We start from the raw sequence: 23,048 nt of genomic DNA, 5'->3' as shown, positions 1-23,048 counted from the left end.
ATGACAGTGCCATTTTGGTACAAGTTCAGGGTTAAAAATCTTGTTTCAGCATTTTTTTCAGCATCTTCGAATGCTAAGATCTGCCTGCCTTTACAGATGCCTCTTTTCTTGGTAAAGGGGAAATGTTGACAGAAGGCAGTGTGCCATAGCGGGCTGTGTTCAGTGTAGAAGAGCAGGTTGGTCATGACACTGTGATGTTGCTCAGCGAACAGTGTTTCAGGCCTTTCCTTCACCTGCTTGTGTCTGAGCAGCTGCCTGGAGTGTTCAGAACTCTTCTGAGGGTAGATGAAGGGGCGGGGCCAGGATGATGATGATGATGATGCACTGGCCATCGCTGATTTAGAACGTAAACAATCAACCGACTTAACTGCCAGTTTTTTGTTTATTTTTGTTTGTCTTCTCTCAGTGAAGATATTAAGGGATAAAAATTAATAAATAAGCCCAAAAAGGGGAAAAATATTACTTTCACTGATTTTTAGAGAAATGTGTTTCTTTAAAGTTCCAGTTTTGTCTAAAATGTCTCTCTGTGCTGTTCTTCTAAGCAAAACTCAAGGAGAGGTATGACATAGCGCTGTCTGATCAAAATGTCTTTACCTCTATTTTCTTGTAATTTTTCTTCTTAGTTGTTGTTGTTTTGTTGTTTGATGATATCCCTTTCAGCATGAATATCCTCTTCTGCAGAGGGGAATCCTGAGGTTATCCTGTGATTCTCTTCTTGTTGTGAATTTTCCTCAAATTCAGGTGTGACAGTAAAAAAAAAAAAAAAAAAAAAACTGTCCTAATTCAACAAAACCTTTGAAATCTTTGTCTAGATGTTGTTTTATGTTGAATCATCTACTTTTCTCTCATTTGTTAGTAAAATTATTCTCATTTTTTCATCATTTAACTGGAGCTCAACTCAAGTGTGACCATCTCCCACAGAATCTCTCTCTCTGACACACTCACTCACTCACTCACTCACTCACTCACTCACTCACTCACTCACTCACACTCACTCACACTCACTCACACTCACTCACTCACTCACTCACACTCACTCACTCACTCACTCACACTCACTCACACTCACTCACACTCACTCACTCACTCACACTCACTCACACTCACTCACTCACTCACTCACACTCACTCACACTCACTCACACTCACTCACACTCACTCACTCACTCACACTCACTCACTCACTCACTCACTCACTCACTCACACACTCACTCACTCACTCACACTCACTCACTCACTCACTCACTCACTCACACACACACACTCACACACTCACTCACACACTCACTCACTCACTCACTCACTCACTCACTCACTCACTCACTCACTCACTCACACACTCACTCACTCACACACTCACACTCACTCACTCACTCACTCACTCACTCACTCACTCACACTCACTCACTCACTCACTCACTCACTCACACACTCACTCACTCACTCACTCACTCACTCACTCACTCACTCACTCACTCACTCACACTCACTCACACACACTCACTCACTCACTCACACTCACTCACTCACACTCACTCACACTCACTCACTCACTCACTCACACTCACTCACTCACTCACTCACTCTCACTCACTCACTCACTCACTCACTCACTCTCACTCACTCACTCACACTCACTCTCACTCACTCACTCACTCACTCACACTCACTCACTCACTCACTCACTCACTCACTCTCTGTGATGGTCTGTGCAGCTGCTTAAGAGTGAGGTGCGGCGACTGGAGCGTAATCATGAGCGAGAGAAGTCTGTGGCCAACCTGGAGTACCTGAAGAACGTTCTGCTGCAGTTCATCTTCCTGCGGTCGGGCAGCGAGAGGCGGGCGCTGCTGCCCGTCATACACACCATGCTGCAGCTGAGCCCGGACGAGAAGAGCCGGCTGGCCGCCATTGCCCACGGTGAGGGGCCCTGAGGGGTCATGGGGGGGTCATAAGGGGGTCCTGAGGGGGTCCTGGGGGGGTCATGAGGGGGTCAGGAGGGGTCATGAGGGGTCCTGAGGGGTCCTGAGGGGGTCATGAGGGGTCCTGAGGGGGTCAGGAGGGGTCCTGAGGGGGTCAGGAGGGGTCCTGAGGGGGTCAGGAGGGGTCCTGAGGGGTCAGGAGGGGTCAGTCGGGGTCCTGAGGGGGTCAGGAGGGGTCCTGAGGGGGTCATGAGGGGTCCTGAGGGGGTCAGGAGGGGTCCTGAGGGGGTCATGAGGGGTCCTGAGGGGGTCATGAGGGGTCCTGAGGGGGTCCTGAGGGGTGGTGTGTCGTACATCAGTCTGATCATACGTGTGTGTGTGTGTGTGTGTGTGTGTGTAGGCGAGGAGCAGTCGGCTGTCCCCCGAGGCTCGGGCTGGTCTTCGTATCTGCACAGCTGGTCTGGGATCAGATGAAGGGTCACAGATCCTCCTCCGGGCAGCTGAAGGACATCCGGACGAAACATCGCTATATTTATGAGCCTTATTTTTCTATTGCACTGTGAGACTGTCAGTCCTAACGGGATTCTCGATTCGGGTCTTGGCTGAAAATTATTGGTTGGAAAGTGTTGGTCATATTTATCGTATTTTAACATAAATGATACATTATCATTTTTCCATTAGAGATTGTGAAGTGCGGTGAGGTGGAATGAAGCTGTAAATCTATCAGAGAATTAAACTACTTTCAGAGCTTCTTCTGTTCATTCTTCAGCGCTGATCCGTTTGCTCCTGGTTTATGTGTCTCATAAGTCCCTTCACTCAAGTCACAGTCATGATGTGGATCTGTTGCGGTGGCGAGGGACGGACTGGAGCTGCTTCAGGCTTTACTCTCAGTGTTTAGTCACTGATGATCATGAGTTCACCGCTTAGGGTCAGCTGGTCTCCATCCACAGCAGGTGTTCAACATGAGCTGCTCTCACACACTGAACTCTGAACTCTGAACATGATATTGTTTTTAAAGGGAAATCTGTCATGATTTATCAAGTGGTTCTCACTCTGGAGCCAAATAACGTCCAGCTCGTCCTCTCTGGACCCAGTGGGTGGAGCTTGACCTAAGTATGTCCAGAGAGAGGGTGTGGCTATACCTTCAAGCTCCACCCACTGGCTCTGCAGTGAGCAGCCTCTATCATTCACTCATCGTTTCATTCTACACATTCTACAGAAGTAAGGAAATCACACAGATTTGGAGTAAATGACGACAGAATCCTCATTTTGGGGTGAACTCTCTGTTTAATATTTACTTCTAAAGTAAAGTACATGTAAGATAATAGCACATATGTGATGAATCAGCTCTCCGGTGAATGGTGTGTGTGTGTGTGTCAGCGTCCACATTTGATCACATTTCTATTCACTTCTACCCTATATAGTGGACTCAGGTGTCAGTGAATGAGTGGACAGTCATTCTCTCGCTTCATTGGCTGATGACTCTAAAGCAACACCAATAATGGTGCTAACTAAAGTGGCTCAAGCTGCCGTCATACCAATATCTTGTTATCCAGAAATCTCATCTGTGAGAAGAGACACTCTGAACAGAAGGACAGAACTGCTAAACTTTGTAAACTGGGAAAACAACTGAACATGAAAATCAGCCTCCTTCAGATCCACAGTCACAAACCAATGCTCTTAGTTAAATGTGTGATTTGTTTCTGCATCAACATTCTGAAGAGACATATTTTAGTATGTTTCAATCATAGTAGAATTGAAACATGCAGAATGGGATGCATGCTGCCATCTTTCTTTGGTATGATAAAATATTAGCTATGAATCCCACATTCTCTGTGGTGAAGGAGAATCTATTTAAAAAAAAAAAAAAGTAGTGTCCCCAATTGAGCACGCCAAGCCAGAGGCGACAGTGGCAAGAAAACCAAAACCCCATCAGGAGCAGAATGGAGAAAAATAAACCTTGGAGAAACCAGGCTCAGTCGGGGGGGCAGTTCTCCTCTGGCCAATTAACAAACAGCAGTGTTGGGCAAGTTACTCTGAAACTGTAGCTTTGCAAGCTACAAGCTACTTGTAAGTTAAAGTAGTTAAGTTACATTCAAGCTACCCTTTTGAAAAAGTAGTTCGCTACACTACAAGTTACTAACAAAAAGTAGCTAGCTACATTGAAACTACTTTTATTTAAAAAAAATTTTTTTTTTACAATGACATTGTAACAAATAAATTGTTAATGAAGAATGTTATACTATTTGGGGTTTCAAGCAACATAATGCAATGTAATTATGATTTCAAATAGTATGGGGTGAATTCAGGTATAGGTTTATTGAGACACTTTTCCCCCAGTCATTTCAATGGCAAAAACTGTCAGAATAATTTAATTTTGTAAACTATCCTAACTAACAAAGTGCAAAATGTCTACACATTAGTGCAAGAACAAAATGTATGTAACTTAAATTAAATACTCAGGAGTCAGGATTAATCTAAAGATGCAGGTTAAACTCACTCTAAACTTTGCAGTAAGTGCAAAATGTGTGTGTGACGTGTGTCAGTAAAAAACCTAAAGAGCCAACAGACTAAAGACATACATGAACCGCATGTATTCAACCCATTTTTGAGCCACAACAAGACTTTTCTGTCAAATTGTCAGGGAGCTCAATCTGAGAAAAGAAAATGACAAATAAAAAAACTTTTAGTGAGTGTGCATGGGTGAGAAAGAGAGAGATGGCTTTACTTCAGTCAAGCAATAGTCTCTATACTAAATCTACCCATTACAATAGCCTTCTCATCTGGATTGAAGCAGCAAACATTCAGTGTAAGAGTAAACAAATGACATAACATTATTAATATTTGAATCACAGCTTACATAGTGTTTTGAAATCGACAACCCAAGTGCATTTTACCTCAAACTTGCGACTAGTTTACTTTCTAAAGTAGCAATCGTTTCTCGGGTCGACATTAACACACTGACACACAGAGTTTGTATACCATTTTTAAATGTGTGATTGTGTAAAGGTATTCACGAGATAGATACCAACCTTTCACAAACTTGCTTTCAACGTCAAACACTCATGCACGGAGGGCAGGGGCTGTGTGTATGTGTGTGTGTGTGTGTGCGCGCGCGCGCCCGCGCTGTGACGGCGCATTCACACGGGCCGTCGGCGTCAACGCTTGACGGAGGGCGTGGCTTGGTGCTGACGCGACCGTCATAGTGACAACAGCCAATCACATTACTTGCCTCTTGGACCACAACACAACACAAAAAAAGGGCCTTTTTTGACAGCTAGTCTGTGAGACTATTTTGTGTATGAAAACGGATCACTTTAATATGTGATTCCTCATTTGGCTGGGGGATAGCGCCTATTTGAACCACACATGATATGATATGCTGCCTGTCATTCAATGATAAACAGAGTACACGGACGAGCATGATACAGTCCAGATTCTCCAACCGTCTCTGCCGCCTCCTTCCAGGCCTGGTCTCTCCGGTTTATGTCCCGGGATGTAAATAATGATTGATAGTAAAGGACCGAGTGATTACCCACCGCAATTATTAGCTTTTCCTCCATTTTATATTGTTCTTCACTCTTCATTCACCGGTGTGTTTTAAACGAACGCTATTGGCTAGCGTCTGCTCTAGGATATTTGCATAGGGTGATCTGATTGGATGACACCTGCGTTGACGCTTGAAAAGTTGAGAAATCTTCAACTTTTGCCGCAGGGCAACCACCCAGTAGAGCATTACAATAATCTAGCCTTGAGGTCATGAACACATCAACTAACTGTTCAGCATTTTGCATTGAGAGCATGTGCCATAATTTAGAGATATTTTTAAGATGGTAGAATGCAGTTTTACAGATGCTAGAAATGTGGCTTTCAAATGATATATGGTTTATTTTTATTCAAGCCATCTCATGCATTTTCATAAGAACAGTGTATATTTTTTTTAGTTTGGGTTTATTTGATAGGAACAATGTACAAGTACAGCAAATTCTTCTCTGATAAGACCCAGAAGATGCTTAATCATATATCTCTCCACCTGTAGTCCCTAAAGACTTAACATGTTCAACACTGCAGAAAAACTGAAAGACAATTAGTTTCAGTGACATTTATCCATTCATTATAATTCAGTTATGATTCAACTTTGGTGTTCAACATGTTGTTTCATAAATGCAAACAATTAAAGATATTAAAGAGAACTACCACAGAGGCGACGGAAACTTAGGAGACCACGGAGGCACCGCCTATTGGAATCTATATGGAAGATCCCTGATACCAGGGTACACGAGATGCATAACAGATTGCGCACCACCCCCTAGATGATTTTTTAGGGGCGGCGCGACGCACCCCATCCCACCAGGCTGCCCCAGAGACCCCAGGGGAGGAGGTCCTGGGCCTCTGGCCCCCCCAGAAAGTTCCCTGCCCCCCGGCGCAATTCGGGCTGCGGCCACGGGGTGGCAGCGCAAAGTCCCATCGCCTGCCTATTCGACGGGTGCATAATAGGTCAATCCCCTTCATGGGTCCGGGGATTGACCCGATGAGAATAGAGGCGTCAGCTTGCCCCAAAAACATTTCCCCGCGAAGTCGTGCACATCCCACAGACTGCTTACAGGAGCCCTTAGAATAAGTTACAGGCAGGACTACACCATATGTGGTTGTTTCCTAGAACATTTTCAGAGAATTCATCGTTCAAAATCCGCAAGGAGCCTTGGACCCTTTTGGACCCAGATTGCTGGGCCCCTGGTGGGTCTAGGAACACGGGAGCTTCCCTTCATGGGTCCAGTGAGTGGCCCGATGAGCCCAGAGGCGTCGGCTCGCCCCTTTGTGCGAAGCCGTGCACGTCCACAAACTGCTACCACCGCCAAATCAGTTAAGCTGTTTGAACACGTCTGAGTAAGGGAATCCTTATTAGGGAAAATAAGCGGTTCGTGGAAATTTTCCCATTCATTTAAGTTGCCACGGTGCAAATAGTATTGCGGGGGGATCGTAGGCTCTAAACGTACACCCGTGTCGTTCTTATTCTACTGTCCATTGGACGTTTTTCAATTATAGTGTGTCAGGCGCTGCAAGGGGGCCTAGGATCTGTGTGGACACCACTAGGGGTGCCCCAGAGAGTCTGGAATGTCCAAGAACGGCCTAAACATCCCCCTTACCACCCTTTTTCCCACAAGTTGCTTAAAGTGTCCCCTTCCAGCCTAATCTTCATCCTTTTGTCCACGAGTAGCCTAAATTGATCCCTGACTGCCTACTCAACATCTTTTTGTCCACGAGTAGCCTAAATTGTCCCCTGACTCCCTACTCTTCATCCCTTTGTCCACGAGTAGCCTAAATTGTCCCCTGACTGCCTACTCTTCATCTTTTTGTCCACGAGTAGCCTAAATTGTCCCTTGATGGCCTACTCTTCATCCTTTTGTCCACGAGCAGCCTAAATTGTCCCCTGACTGCCTACTCTTCATACCTTTGTCCAGGAGTAGCCTAAATTGTCCCCTGACTGCCTTCTCTTCATCTTTTTGTCCACTAGTAGCCTAAAGTGTCCCCTGACTGCATACTCTTCATCTTTTTGTCCACGAGTAGCCTAAATTGTCCCCTGACTGCCTACTCTTCATCTTTTTGTCCACGAGTAGCCTAAAGTGCCCCCTGACTGCCTAACCTTCATCCTTTTGTCCACAAAGTCCCCGGATTGCCTGTTTTGTCACCTAACTGCCTATACATCGGTGTACTTTACCATATGTGAGAATTCATCCGCTTCCAGCCACGGAATGCGTATTTGTCCCCTTTCGGCCTAAAATGTGCACATCCACTTGTCCCCTTTCGGCCTATTTCGCCCCACTATGATGCATAGTTAATTGACGTTAATTAATAGCTGTAATTTACATCAGTGTGTTGTACTGTGTCCCACACAGGGGACACAGTACAACACACTGATGTAAATTACAGCTATTAATTAACGTCTATTACAGCTATTAACTAACGGGTGTACAGTTGTTTTTACCTCATAAAACCACTGTTAATATGAAATATGACCCATTAATGCATTGCACACGAACTGCGTACAGGAACGCTGTCAAATAAGTTGCAGGTGTACTTTACCATATGTGATGATGTTTCCTAAAAATCAGAAAAATGTTTCAAAGAATTCATCTGCTTCCAGCCACAGAGTGCGCATTTGTCCCCTTTCAGCCTATTTCGCCCCATATCCCAGGCTCCGAAATTTGAATGGCTGTAACTCCACGACCAAGCCGCCTAGAGGCCCCAAACTTGGGAAAAAGTACGGTCTCAGGGGGCCATCTCCAACGCGCCCTGGCCCGTGCTTCTAACCCTCCCACGGTCTGAGATACGGGGCTCAAAAGAAAAGGGCACACTTTGGAAGGAAGTGTCCCAGAGGCTCGGGACTCCGGGGTCTGAGAGGGCCCCTAGGGACCCCTCATCACCCCCAACGAAGATCCACTGGGACCCGCCCTTCCCGAGATATAGACCGTTTTGTCCAACAGTCCCATATGTATAACCGGGTGTATCTGGGGAGTCGAGCCGACTTTGAGCTCCAAACTCTGGGTTTCGAAAGCTCCCCAAGGGCACCTTCTAACACCACCGTCCCCAGCTTCTGACCCCTTCCGGTTCAAAGATACGGCCACTTCCGGTCCAGGTTTGACCGGGAGTATCTCGGAAACCAAGCCGAGTTGGAGCTCCATACTCCGGGCATGGGGAGGGACCCGTGTGCCCCCCCTAACCCTAGAATATAGAGCCCCAAGTCATCTTGGCTTTGGAATTAGGCCCGGTCAAAGATGGGACTTTGACCGGGGCTATCTCGGAAACCAAGCCGAGTTGAAGCTCCATACTCTGGGCATGGGGAGGGACCCATCTCACCTGTTATCTATTCGACAGGGCCCCTGTATGCAGTCCGTGTACGGTTCAATTTTCACAGGTGTACTTTACCATATGTGATAATGTTTCCTAAAATCAGACATAAAGTTTCCGAGAATTCATTTACTCCAAAAAGTAAATGGCATTTAGAAGGGCATTACAAGGGCACCTGTTGTCTATTCAACAGGGCCCTTGTATGCAGTCCGTGTACGCTTCAATTTTAGGCTAATGATGCATAATTAATAGCTGTAATGTACATCACTGTGTTGTACTGTGTCCCCTGTGTGGTGTACAGTGGGTTTTACCACATAAAATCACTGTAAATATGAAATATGACCCATTAATACATTGTACACGGACTGCGTACAGGGACCCTGTCAAATAAGTTGCAGGTGTACTTCACCATATGTGATGATATTTCCTTAAATTCAGACAAAAAGTTTCCAAGATTTCATCTGCTTCCAGCCACGGGGGTCTGACCTGTTTTCATGGGAACCTCATAACCCCAGAGTATGGAACCCCAACTCGGCTTGGCTTTAGAGGTATGCCCGGTAAAATTATGAAAATTTGACCGAGTATATCTCGGAAAGCAAGCTGAGTTGGAGCTCGCGCTTCCGGGCATGGAGGGGTCCCATAGGTCAACACATTGCAAATATGAAAATTTTCCCATTAATGCATTGTACGCTCACTGCGTACAGGGACCCTTGATTTGGCAGAGATTAGGCAGTCAGGGGTCACTTTTGGCTACTCGTGAACAAGAGGAAGACTATGGTGAAGAATAGACAGTTAGAGGGCACTTTAGGCTACTCGTGACAAAAGGAGGAAGATTAGGCTGGAAGGGGACACTTTAGGCTACTCGTGGACAAAAGGATGAAGATTAGGTTGGAAGGGGACACTTTAGGCTACTCGTGGACAATAGGATGAAGATTAGGCTGGAAGGGGACACTTTAGGCTGCTCATGGACAAAAGGATGAAGATTAGGCAGTCAGGGGGCACTTTAGGCTACTCGTGACAAAAGGAGGAAGATTAGGCTGGAAGGGGACACTTTAGGCTACTCGTGGACAAAAGGATGAAGATTAGGTTGGAAGGGGACACTTTAGGCTACTCGTGGACAATAGGATGAAGATTAGGCTGGAAGGGGACACTTTAGGCTACTCATGGACAAAAGGATGAAGATTAGGCTGGAAGGGGACACTTTAGGCTACTCGTGGACAAAAGGATGAAGATTAGGTTGGAAGGGGACACTTTAGGCTACTCGTGACAAAAGGAGGAAGATTAGGCTGGAAGGGGACACTTTAGGCTACTCGTGGACAAAAGGATGAAGATTAGGTTGGAAGGGGACACTTTAGGCTACTCGTGGACAATAGGATGAAGATTAGGCTGGAAGGGGACACTTTAGGCTGCTCATGGACAAAAGGATGAAGATTAGGCAGTCAGGGGGCACTTTAGGCTACTCGTGACAAAAGGAGGAAGATTAGGCTGGAAGGGGACACTTTAGGCTACTCGTGGACAAAAGGATGAAGATTAGGTTGGAAGGGGACACTTTAGGCTACTCGTGGACAATAGGATGAAGATTAGGCTGGAAGGGGACACTTTAGGCTACTCATGGACAAAAGGATGAAGATTAGGCTGGAAGGGGACACTTTAGGCTACTCGTGGACAAAAGGATGAAGATTAGGTTGGAAGGGGACACTTTAGGCTACTCATGGACAAAAGGATGAAGATTAGGCTGGAAGGGGACACTTTAGGCTACTCATGGACAAAAGGATGAAGACTAGGTTGGAAGGGGACACTTTAGGCTACTCATGGACAAAAGGATGAAGATTAGGTTGGAAGGGGACACTTTAGGCTACTCATGGACAAAAGGATGAAGATTAGGCTGGAAGGGGACACTTTAGGCTACTCGTGGACAAAAGGATGAAGATTAGGTTGGAAGGGGACACTTTAGGCTACTCGTGGACAAAAGGAGGAAGATTAGGTTGGAAGGGGACACTTTAGGATACTCATGGACAAAAGGATGAAGATTAGGCTGGAAGGGGACACTTTAGGCTACTCATGGACAAAAGGATGAAGATTAGGCAGTAAGGGGGCACTTTAGGCTACTCGTGGACAAAAGGATGAAGATTAGGTTGGAAGGGGACACTTTAGGCTACTCGTGGACAAAAGGATGAAGATTAGGTTGGAAGGGGACACTTTAGGCTACTCATGGACAAAAGGATGAAGATTAGGTTGGAAGGGGACACTTTAGGCTACTCAAGGACAAAAGGATGAAGAGTAGGCAGTCAGGGGGCACTTTAGGCTACTCATGGACAAAAGGATGAAGATTAGGCTGGAAGGGGACACTTTAGGCTACTCGTGGACAAAAGGATGAAGATTAGGCTGGAAGGGGACACTTTAGGCTACTCATGGACAAAAGGATGAAGATTAGGTTGGAAGGGGACAATTTAGGCTACTCATGGACAAAAGGATGAAGATTAGGCTGGAAGGGGACACTTTAGGCTACTCGTGGACAAAAGGATGAAGATTAAGTTGGAAGGGGACACTTTAGGCTACTCGTGGACAAAAGGAGGAAGATTAGGTTGGAAGGGGACACTTTAGGATACTCATGGACAAAAGGATGAAAATTAGGCTGGAAGGGGACACTTTAGGCTACTCATGGACAAAAGGATGAAGATTAGGCAGTCAGGGGGCACTTTAGGCTACTCGTGGACAAAAGGAGGAAGATTAGGCTGGAAGGGGACACTTTAGGCTACTCATGGACAAAAGGATGAAGATTAGGTTGGAAGGGGACACTTTAGGATACTCATGGACAAAAGGATGAAGATTAGGCTGGAAGGGGACACTTTAGGCTACTCATGGACAAAAGGATGAAGATTAGGTTGGAAGGGGACACTTTAGGCTACTCGTGGACAAAAGGATGAAGATTAGGTTGGAAGGGGACACTTTAGGCTACTCATGGACAAAAGGATGAAGATTAGGTTGGAAGGGGACACTTTAGGCTACTCAAGGACAAAAGGATGAAGAGTAGGCAGTCAGGGGGCACTTTAGGCTACTCGTGGACAAAAGGATGAAGATTAGGCAGTCAGGGGACACTTTAGGCTACTCGTGGACAAAAGGATGAAGAGTAGGCAGTCAGGGGACACTTTAGGCTACTCGTGGACAAAAGGATGAAGATTAGGCTGGAAGGGGACACTTTAGGCTACTCGTGGACAAAAGGATGAAGATTAGGTTGGAAGGGGACACTTTAGGATACTCATGGACAAAAGGATGAAGATTAGGCAGTCAGGGGACACTTTAGGCTACTCGTGGACAAAAGGATGAAGATTAGGCAGTCAGGGGACACTTTAGGCTACTCGTGGACAAAAGGATGAAGATTAGGCAGTCAGGGGACACTTTAGGCTACTCGTGGACAAAAGGATGAAGAGTAGGCAGTCAGGGGACACTTTAGGCTACTCGTGGACAAAAGGATGAAGATTAGGCAGTCAGGGGACACTTTAGGATACTCATGGACAAAAGGATGAAGATTAGGCAGTCAGGGGACACTTTAGGCTACTCGTGGACAAAAGGATGAAGAGTAGGCAGTCAGGGGACACTTTAGGCTACTCGTGGACAAAAGGATGAAGATTAGGCAGTCAGGGGACACTTTAGGATACTCATGGACAAAAGGATGAAGATTAGGCTGGAAGGGGACACTTTAGGCTACTCATGGACAAAAGGATGAAGATTAGGCAGTCAGGGGGCACTTTAGGCTACTCGTGGACAAAAGGATGAAGATTAGGCAGTCAGGGGACACTTTAGGCTACTCGTGGACTAAAGGATGAATCTCTCAGACCCCGGAGTCCCGAGCCTCTGGGACCCTTCCTTCCAAAGTGCACCCTTTTCTGTTGGGCCCCGTATCTCAGACTGTGGGAGGGTTGGAAGCACGGGCCAGGGTGCGTTGTACTTTTTCACAAGTTTGCGACCTCTAGGCGGCTTGGTCGCGGAGTTACAGCCATTCAAATTTTGGGACAAAATGAAAAGAAAATGAAAAAGAAAGGGGACAAATGCGCACTCTGTGGCTGGAAGCGGATGAATTCTCGGAACGTCTGCAGGAAAAACATTTTCTCTGGAATAAAAAACAGAATACATAAAAACATTTGATAATTTTATTAAATACTGCTATAGAAGTATTCAACATGGAAATGTCATTGTCGGCTGTGAAAAGAGGTTCTGTCAGGATCACTCTCGTCACAGTGATAGACAATTAGCATATAGTTTAGATTGGCGGTATGGTTCTGTTCTGGGCCTAGCATGGATAAGAGCAGGGAGAGCAGTGATAAACCCCCTCAGGGTAAACAGAACAGAAGCAACGATGTATTGCAGATAGCATTAATGTCAATATTAAAATGTAGAAACCTAATTCAGGAATTTAGTCTGATTCAGATGCCATCAGATGCCAAATCCTGACTGACGAGAAGAGGAGCTGGGGATGGAGGAAGGTAATTAGCTCTGGAGAAACGCGATAGCAGCTGATGATACTGAAGGAGCTTTTATATGCATGCTGTGATAGGCATCGTATCCCTATAGGTAGACGTGATCAGCTGACAGTCAAGAAGCATTAATACTGTGATTGGACACTGATGTTGATCACAGAATGGCGCAGCTGGTTCTATTATTCAGTCTTTCGATTTCTTGCCGTAGCTCTTTTATCTCTTCTTCTTTCTGCTCCAGCAGTTCTTCCAGGAGTTCATGTTGTTTCTGTCGTTCCTCCAGCATCTGCTGAACATGCTCAAGCTCTTTTCTCTCTCTGAAATCTGTCCGTTCTGCTTTTCTTCTGGCTTCTTCTTCATGACTCTTCTTCAGGACTCTTATTTCCTCTTCATGTCTCTGTTTCATTTCATCTCGCTCTTTCTCTTCTCTTTCCTTTCTCTCCTTCTCCTCTTCCTCTCTTCTCTTGATCTCCTCTTCTTGTTCTTGTTTCACATCTTCAATTTTTTTAGTCCATCTCTTTCTCTCTTCCTCTCGTCTCTCGTCATCTTCTCGTTTTCTTTTCTCCCACTCCTCTTCTCTCTCTTGTTCCAGTCTTTTCATTTCATGTATCTTTTCATCATATTCTCTCTCTTTCTCTTCTCTTTCTCTTCTCTGTTTCTGTCTCTCCTCCTCTATCTTCTGTCTTTCTTCTTCTCTCTCTCTTTCAAATCTCTCTCTCATTTTCTCCAGTTCTTCTTGTTTTTCTCTCAGCTGTTCCTCATGTTTCTCCTTTCTCCGTCTTTCTTCTTCCTCTCGTTCTCTCATCTGCCGTTTCTTTTCCTCCTCCCACTCTCTCTGCTGTCGTTTCATTTCCTCTTGAATCTCTTTTCTGTCATTTTCAGCCTCTTTTATTCTTCCTCTCCATCTCTGTCTCTCCTCCTCTTCTTCTTCATTCCTCCTTTGCTTCTCCAAATCTCTCCTCTTTATTTCCTCTTCATATCTCATCTGTAACTCTGCTATAATACGCTGGTGCTCATTTCTCATTGTTTCCTGATCTCGTCTGTATTTCTCTTCTCTTTTTCTATCTTCTTCTTCTCTTTCTTTCTGCTGTTTTTCATAATGTAATCTCTGGTTTTCAATATCTCTTTTCAACTCTTCCATTCTTTTATGATGTTCAGCTCTTTTCTGTTTTTCCTCTTCTAATCGTTTCTGGTTTTCAGTCTCTTGTTTCATTTGTTCTCTTTTCTCTTTTTCTTCAAACTCTTTTCTGAGTTTTTCCTCTTTTTCTCTCAGTTGATTCTGTGTTTTCATTCTCTCCTCATCAGCTCTTCGTTTCTCTTCCTCGAGTCTCTTCATCATGTTTTTCATTTTCATCTCATATTTGGTATTTAATGCCTCATGTTGAGTCTTAATTTCTCTCTCGTTCTCGTTCATTATTTCCTTCGTTCTCTTTTTCATGGACATCTCTGCCTCCTCAAACATGCTGTTAGTGAAGTATCGACCCTCACTCGTGTGTTTCAGCTCTTCTATCATGTTCAACAGCCGAATCACTTGAGTTCTATCTCGTTTTTCTCTGTTATTGAAAGCCAGGAATCGGTCTCCACAATCTCTGATCAGTTTCTTGAGTTCAGCAGACTCACTTCTGTTCACATAATCTTCTACAGACTCATCCCCGAGTCCGTCTCCTCCAGTGAACAGAACGAAGCAGAACTGAGCAGTTTTTGGACCAAAGATCCTCTTGATCAGATCCACAGTGTCCATCTCGTGTCTATGAAATCTTCCCAAACTCAACACAATGACGAACACATGAGGTCCAGGTGCTGACATTGAAACACATTTCATTAGGTTTTCTATCACTTGATCATTTGGCAATGTCATGTCAAAGAGACCTGGAGTATCAACAACAGCCACTGATCGACCATCAGCTTCAGAAACTCCCTTCTGACAGTCAGTCGTCACGGAGCTCACGCTCAGCTGACTCACAAACTCATCTCTTCCCAGAATACTGTTTCCTGTTGCACTCTTTCCACTTCCTGTCCTCCCGATGAGCACAATCCTCAGCTGCTCCAGATCATCTGCTTCACCTTCAGCACCTGAAAATCATGGTGGAAGATTTATATATATTAATATCATACAGGTTTAAACATGGTGTTTTTCAAACAATATCTATATCAATACCAAGTGGAATCAGACATTTGTGTTTAGATGCAAGTCAGAGTCATTGTTTTATAAGAACATCCAATCTGTGTCTTACATAATATTCACTATATTGCCAAGTTTTGGGACGTCTGCCTTTACATGTCGTGGCCTAATGGTTAGAGAGTTGAACTTGCAACCCAAAGGTTGCGGGTTAGAGTCTCAGGTCCGGCAGAAATTGTCGGTGGGGGGAGTGAATACCAGCGCTCTTCTCCCTCAATACCATGACTGAAGTGAGACCCTTGACCAAGGCACAGAGCCCACAATTGCTTCCCGGGCGCCGCAGCAATATGGCTGCCCAATGCTCCGGGTGTGTGTGTGTGTGTGTTCACTACTGTGTGTGTGCACTTGGATGGGTTAAATGCAGAGCACATTTAGTATGGGTCACCTTACTTGGCCACACTTCACTTCACATGAACTTTAATCCCATTCTTCATCCGTAGGGTTTAATATGGAGTCGGCCAACCTTTGCAGCTCTAACAGCTTCAGCTCTTCTGGGAAGGCTTTCCTCAAGGTTTAGGAGTGTGTTTATGGGGATTCTTCATTTGTGATGTTGGACGAGAAGGCCTGGCTCTCAGTCTCCTCTCTAATTCATCCCAAAGGTGTTCTATTGGGTTGAGGTCAGGACTCTGTGCAGGCCAGTCCAGTTCCTCCACACCAAACTCGCTCATCCATGTCTTTATGAAGCGACGCTTTGAGCACTGGAGCAGTCATGCTGGGACAGGAAGGGGCCGTCCCCAAACTTGGCCCACAAAGTTAGGAGCATGAAATTATCCAAAATGTCTTGGTATAGAGGGGGGACGAGGCGGGTTCAGCCTCAGTGATAGCATTTAGGACACTTTCTGGGAGATCCCTTGGTACCCATTGAGGGGCCATACATGAAGGGCCCACAAGTTGGGACGGGGGTGCCAGACTGTCCTGTTCGCCTAAGTGAGGAGGTCCTCCCACAGGGGTATTGGCCAAGGAGCTGCTCCGAGTAGCTGCAACAACTCTGGGAACTATGTTTGGGTCCGCCAGAGAGGAGCTATTAGGAGGACTGCACGCTTGTTTTCCCTGATCTGTTCGATGGACTGTGGGAGCATCGACACCAGAGGAAATGCATAAAGGGGAAGGCTGAGCCTTTCGTGGGCCAGAGCGTCCCTGTTCTCCGAAAAGAATGTTGGGCAGTGAGAGCTGTCTTCTGAGGCAAAGAGGTCTACCTCTGCCCTCCCGAAGATACTCCAAATTAGCTGAACCATCTAGGGGTGGGGAGACCATTCCCTGGGGGTAATGTTGTCTCGGGACAGCATGTCTGCTCCCTGGTTCAATTTGTAACACATGTAAACGTGTACGTGCAGTGCAGAGCAGCTCTGTATGTGTGGCAGGTAACTAGTTTTCCAGTGCGGTTCTTTTCACACAGCTCAGGCTTTCCGAGAATGTGGTTGTGAGTCCTGAAAATGTACAGATGTGAGTTCAGTTATAGAATGCAGCTGTAAATAACTAAACTGTGTGTGAATGTAAGCGTGTTAAGGACTCAAATACAGGATTGACAACTGTATCCTGCTGCTGTGTGAATGGGCTGTAAGACACAGGCGAAGCATGTTCATCTACAAAGCTGTGACTCCATCTGTCAGTTTAATGCTGTTCTTCCCCTCAGGGATAGAAAGAAGCTTAAACTGAGCAATGCCATACTGTTCGTGAAGATTTGGAAGCTCCATTTTGGAGTGGTTTTGAACCACTTGAAAAACCCCAAAACACTTTTATGCCAGATTAAAAATAAATAAATAAATACATTTGTACAGTAAAGTACAGTACATGTGGTTCAGGCTATGAGCATACTATTCTCATGATGAAACTGACAGCACTCACACTGTACACAAACCCTAGCTTATGTGTACAAACTGTTGTATACTTAATGCTTTAGTTTGAGCGGTTTATCAGTGTTTTCAGCCTGTGAAAGCATGAGTGTTGAGATGTTTGGAGACTCATATTCAATTCATATTCTCAGACCAGCAAGAGCTGATGATTGTAACTGCTTGATTACAGATAATCTCAAAATAAAAATAAAAAACTGGAACACAAATATTATAATCTCAACTCACTGTTTGTGCGTCCTGCAGTTTGATGTCGTGTGATGAGTTTGTGTTGCTCATGTTTTAGTTTCTCTTCTTCTCCTCTCTTCTTTTCCTCTAGTTTCAGTTTCTCCCATTCCGCTCGCTCTCTCTTCATCTCCTCGTGGATTTCTCTCTCTTTCTCTTTTATTTCTGTTTTATACTCTTCTTCTCTTCTCTTTCTCTCTTTGTCCTGATTCTGTCTTTCTTCCTCCATCATCATCTTCATTCTATCTTTCTCTTCTTCTAGTTTGTTGATCACTTCTCCTCTTTCTCTGACTCTGTCCATCATGATCTCTATCTGTTGTTCTAGTCCTTCTCTGTCCATTTGTCTGAACATCAAGTAGAAACCTCCTCCGTTTGCCTTCACCATGTTGTCTATCTTCTCCAGTAGATCACACACCTGTGTTCGGTCTCCAGTCTCTTTATTATTGAACACATGATATCTGTTTCCACACGCTTCAGCCAGCTCCATCAAAGGGGATCCGGGTTTTCCCAAACACTGTTCAATAGTTCTGTTATCTAGATAATCTCCTCCAGCAAAGAGCAGCATGGTGTACATTACAGATCTCTCACCGAACATCTCTCTGATGATCTTCACTAATGTTGCTTCTTCTCGAGTGAATCGTCCTAAAGTGAGCACAATAATGAACACATGAGGTCCAGGCAGGATCATGGGGATGCAGTTGCTGATTTCTCTCTGGACCTCCTCATCGGTAAGTTCAGTATTAAACAGTCCTGGAGTGTCGATCACAGTGACGTGTCGGCCGTTGATTTCAGCTGATTCTCTCTGACACTCTATAGATATTTCTGCCCCAAACACTTCACTTCCTAAGATTGTGTTTCCTGTCGCACTCTTCCCCACTCCACTTCTTCCCAGTAGCACAATCCTCAGTTCATCTGAGTTCTCTCCAGAAACTGACAATTCAAAAGATTAAAAAAGCATTAAAAAAAACATACTGAAATAAAAGCATCCTCATTCTTTCAAGTGACAAGATCAATAGGGTTACGAGGTATTCGTTCTGTGGTTGGACAAAATTATCAGTTTGAATGTCCTAATAATCTACATTTCCTGTGGAACACTGAAGCTTGATTTTTGAATATTAAATTTGGGACAAAACTGCCCATAATAATCCCATATTGCCCAGGGGTAATCAGTGTTCATCAGCACTTACACTCAGGTGGTTTCTCTATGCTCTGATCTCTCCTGTGAGAAGAACCGCGAGCAACACCTGCAGACACAAACACATTTACAACTTACATTGAAGATTCGACACAATAACTCCACATTTAACTCTTCTTTTACAAAACATGAATGAAAACAAGTCAAACGAGATCAGATGTCTTGATTCTAGATGTTACCGCATAAGCCACAGGATCAGGCATGATCAGAGATAGAGACCCAAATCACGGATGAGCTTCTGCTGGCTACACAATCCTTTACATGACTGAAGTTATATCACCAACTCTGGTGGACTGTCTTTGTTTTCAGGGTTCCCACTCTTTTTCAGCTATCATTTTCCAGGACATTTTCAATTTTACTACAGCGGGAATACAAGACAAGGATCATGCCAAATATTGCTCTCTAAGTCTTAAGAAGTAGTACAGTGTATTGCCATGACTCTGACTTTATATCACTCAATTCTGACTTTATATCAATCAACTCTGACTTTATATCACTCAATTCTGACTTTATATCACTCATCTCTGACTTTATATCACTCAATTCTGACTTTATATCACTCAATTCTGACTTTATATCACTCAACTCTGACTTTATATCACTCAATTCTGACTTTATATCACTCAATTCTGACTTTATATCACTCAACTCTGACTTTATATCACTCAATTCTGACTTTATATCACTCAATTCTGACTTTATATCACTCAATTCTGACTTTATATCACTCAACTCTGACTTTATATCACTCAATTCTGACTTTATATCACTCAACTCTGACTTTATATCTCTCAATTCTGACTTTATATCACTCAACTCTGACTTTATATCACTCAATTCTGACTTTATATCTCTCAATTCTGACTTTATATCTCACAATTCTGACTTTATATCACTCAACTCTGACTTTCTATCACTCAATTCTGACCTTATATCTCTCAACTCTGACTTCATATCACTCAACTCTGACTTTCTGACTTTATATCTCTCAACTCTGACTTTATATCACTCAATTCTGACTTTATATCACTCAATTCTGACTTTATATCACTCAACTCTGACTTTATATCACTCAATTCTGACTTTATATCACTCAATTCTGACTTTATATCACTCAACTCTGACTTTATATCACTCATTTCTGACTTTATATCACTCAACTCTGACTTTATATCTCTCAATTCTGACTTTATATCACTCAACTCTGACTTTATATCACTCAATTCTGACTTTATATCTCTCAATTCTGACTTTATATCTCACAATTCTGACTTTATATCACTCAACTCTGACTTTCTATCACTCAATTCTGACCTTATATCTCTCAACTCTGACTTCATATCACTCAACTCTGACTTTCTGACTTTATATCTCTCAACTCTGACTTTATATCACTCAATTCTGACTTTATATCACTCAATTCTGACTTTATATCACTCAACTCTGACTTTATATCACTCAATTCTGACTTTATATCACTCAACTCTGACTTTATATCTCTCAATTCTGACTTTATATCACTCAATTCTGACTTTATATCACTCAATTCTGACTTTATATCACTCAACTCTGACTTTATATCTCTCAACTCTGACTTTATATCACTCAACTCTGACTTTATATCACTCAATTCTGACTTTATATCTCTCAACAGAAAAGTGACACTAAAGGGTCCTGACGAAGAGTCAATATGTGACGAGTTGGAAGTGAGACCGTTTTGGAAGTGTCGCTGTATACGGCAAACATGTTTCATTTCAACTATTAATATATAGAGCAGTCTCTCACCTCTGCTTTCTCTGCTGGCCATGATGATGTTCAGTCTTCAGACGCTGATCTTCTCTGACTCCTGACGTCTGTCTGTTCATCGTCCTGTCAGAGATTACACTGATTCACTAACACACACTCATGACATCACCACACACACGGAGCCCAACAGATTCATTTAATATGCTGTTGTTTAAACATAAGGGTGACACTTTATTTTAAGGGTCCAGAATAATGCATTAGTTAAGCACGGACACAATAGTACATTATACAATAAACATTTGAAAGATACACATGTATGCTATGAATAAATAATGATTAATGAACTATTCACTAATGCTTAACTAATGATTCATAGTTATTATAAAGTGTTACCAACATAATTATAAGCTTATTGTTCAGTTAACAGAATGGCGTAGAAATATAATTACAACACTACACAAAAATAATATATGGCTTATTAAGTTATTTATAGGCAGCATAAATGTGTATCTTTCAAATGTTTAATAATTTGTAAATAATGGCTAATATGCCCTTACTATATGTTAAGTTAATTACTGTTGTGTCCGTGCCTAATGCATAGTTGTGATCAAGTAAATCATGAATTACTAGTTTATTAATGCTTAACTAATGCATTATTCTGGACCCTTAAAATAAAGTGTCACCCATATTTGTTTTGTATGAAGTTGTTTTTCACACACATTAAGACAAACTGATTGATTGTTTCTGGGTGATTTTGTGGATCTGAGCATCGATATATCATACGCTCAAGATATATCAGTAACTTTAAAATAATAGATGAGTCAGTAATAGTGCTCAGTTGAATGTGGTAGTTCACTATTAGCCAGTCAGGAACTAGTATTATCACAGCTCGTAATGTGTGCACACCATGGGCGTCACTAGGCTTCAACTTCAGCCCAGCCCCCCTAAAAAATGTGTTATTAACCTTTATAACATACCGGTATGAAACTGGCTTCGGCTTCGTCCCGTCTTTTAATCAGTGTGTTCTTCAATCCGTCAGAAGCAGAGGTGTGTGTGTTGATCTGAGCTCTCATTGGTCTGTCACCGCGTGTCAATGTCAACATATTAGAGAAAACCAATCAAATCAGAGTAGGCGGGATTTATGTTCACAGAAGCTGCTGAGGATGAGGGTGAATATTAGCAGCTCGACTCAACGTCACGTGCGAGATATAGCTAAACTAAACATTTCATATTTGAGCTGCTTCTGTAAGTCAGAAATGTTAAACAAAAATATTCACGAAAATTAATAAACTTGTGTCTAATTGCGCCATTTTGAATTGAAATAGGCCTATGTAATGTCATTTATAATATAATTAACAAACAAGAAATATTAACAAAGCCATTTTCTTCAGATTAGGCATAGTATGTGTAGTAATGAATAATAGTAATGAATGTGTGCATATTGTAAATGTAATAATTCCATTTGTAGCTCTCAGTAAATAAAAAAGTTCAGCTTTTTTCAGCCTGTAAAGGGCATAATATTAGTAGCTAATGAATGTGTGCATATTGTGAATTAATTTAATACATTTAGTTACCTTTCCTGGTAGCCTTCAGTAAATTAACATGTATTATGAAAATGATTAAAAAACATAAATATCTGTTAAACATATGTTTAGTCTTCACTGCTGAACTTTACAGAGTTAATTCTGAGTATGGGTCGTACATGATCTTCACACTTCCCTTTCAAGGGCCGTGCGAAACATGTGTTTAAAAACAATTTAATACGAAATGTATGCAACAGTAATAAAAGCTTGACCTTTACACTTCATAACCACTGAATACAATACTGCATATTTTTCACTTGAAATATACCGAATATTAGACACAATCTTTTGTTGAGTTGTTGGTTCTCTGACTAATATGAAAGTGAAACCAACCGTTTGTCGTCTACAGTTACACACACACACACACACACACACACACACACTCATAATCACTCTAAAATCAGCATTTGTGTTGTATATCATATTTACACATTATACTATGCGAGACAAAAGTCAGTGTCTTTAATGTAAAAGTGATTACCTGCATCTCGAGGTTTGTCAGTCCTTCCTCAAAGCAGGGAATGTGTGTGTGGGCGGAGCCAGTGGTGTCACATGTTTCTACAACTGGGTTAGGTTTAGTGGTGCAACTTTCGATTCTTTCAAGAGATTCGTTCATTTTCAGTTCGTTCATCAAAATGATTCGTTCAGAATCGTTCACTGATTCGTTCAGTGACTATTTTTTTAATATTACATAAATATCCCAGCAGGTGGCAAAAAGAGTGTCTTATGCGTTATTTCTTAAATCAACGAACGTATTTACTTACAAAGAAATTATTTGGCTTTATTAAAATGTGTGCATAATCTACTCATTAAATAAAACTAGATAAGTCTAAATAAGTGGTTCAGATGACCAAAGCACAAGGTTTTCTTGCATGATTAACATTTAATTGTTTAGTCAGACATTTACACGTGCATATATCTGGGATTATGGTAAACGAACGTGGAGTTATAAACAATCGTAGCCTAAAAGTGCGCTTTGCAGCCATCCGCTCTCTGCTTATTGCTGAACGAGACTGATTCACATGC

General features: G+C 43.0%; 2 protein-coding genes across 4 annotated transcripts in view; one reads left to right on the top strand and one right to left on the bottom strand.

Annotated features, from left to right (window-relative positions):
- The window catches only part of gcc2 (GRIP and coiled-coil domain containing 2), a 66,410-nt gene extending 63,723 nt beyond the window's left edge, over positions 1-2,687 (top strand). For both annotated transcript variants that reach the window (XM_079822361.1, XM_079822362.1), the window contains exons 22-23: positions 1,717-1,918; positions 2,321-2,687. In XM_079822361.1, the coding sequence (XP_079678487.1) occupies positions 1,717-1,918; positions 2,321-2,394 (276 nt within the window). In that variant the 3' untranslated portion in view covers positions 2,395-2,687. The remainder of the gene's footprint in view (positions 1-1,716; positions 1,919-2,320) is intronic.
- Positions 2,688-12,912: 10,225 nt separating this feature from the next.
- Positions 12,913-22,557, bottom strand: LOC307129290 (uncharacterized protein). Of its 2 annotated transcripts, XM_079821576.1 has the most exons (7): positions 22,504-22,557; positions 21,417-21,516; positions 20,479-20,562; positions 18,873-19,051; positions 18,686-18,742; positions 17,502-18,428; positions 12,913-15,317 (listed from the first exon to the last, which is right to left on the bottom strand). In XM_079821576.1, the coding sequence occupies exons 6-7, from the start codon at positions 18,184-18,186 to the stop codon at positions 13,402-13,404; spliced, it is 2,601 nt and encodes an 866-aa protein (XP_079677702.1). In that variant the 5' UTR covers positions 18,187-18,428; positions 18,686-18,742; positions 18,873-19,051; positions 20,479-20,562; positions 21,417-21,516; positions 22,504-22,557; the 3' UTR covers positions 12,913-13,401. The 2 variants fall into 2 exon arrangements, with proteins under 2 accessions (XP_079677702.1, XP_079677701.1); XM_079821575.1 differs by lacking the exon at positions 18,873-19,051.
- Between the last annotated feature and the right edge of the window lie 491 nt (positions 22,558-23,048).

The sequence above is a fragment of the Gobio gobio genome (assembly GCF_949357685.1).
Source record: "Gobio gobio genome assembly, chromosome: 7".
Taxonomy (NCBI): Eukaryota; Metazoa; Chordata; class Actinopteri; order Cypriniformes; family Gobionidae; genus Gobio; species Gobio gobio.
This window is presented reverse-complemented; position numbering and strand designations above follow the sequence as displayed.

Excerpts from the sequence above, each read along its gene's own strand:
- LOC307129290 (XM_079821575.1), bottom strand. The coding sequence starts at position 20,500 with ATGGCCAGCAGAGAAAGCAGAG. Across the intron at positions 18,429-18,685 it reads CATAGAGAAACCACCTGAGT|TTTCTGGAGAGAACTCAGAT; the intron begins GTAAGTGCTGAT and ends TTGAATTGTCAG. Across the intron at positions 15,318-17,501 it reads AACTGCAGGACGCACAAACA|GTGCTGAAGGTGAAGCAGAT; the intron begins GTGAGTTGAGAT and ends CATGATTTTCAG.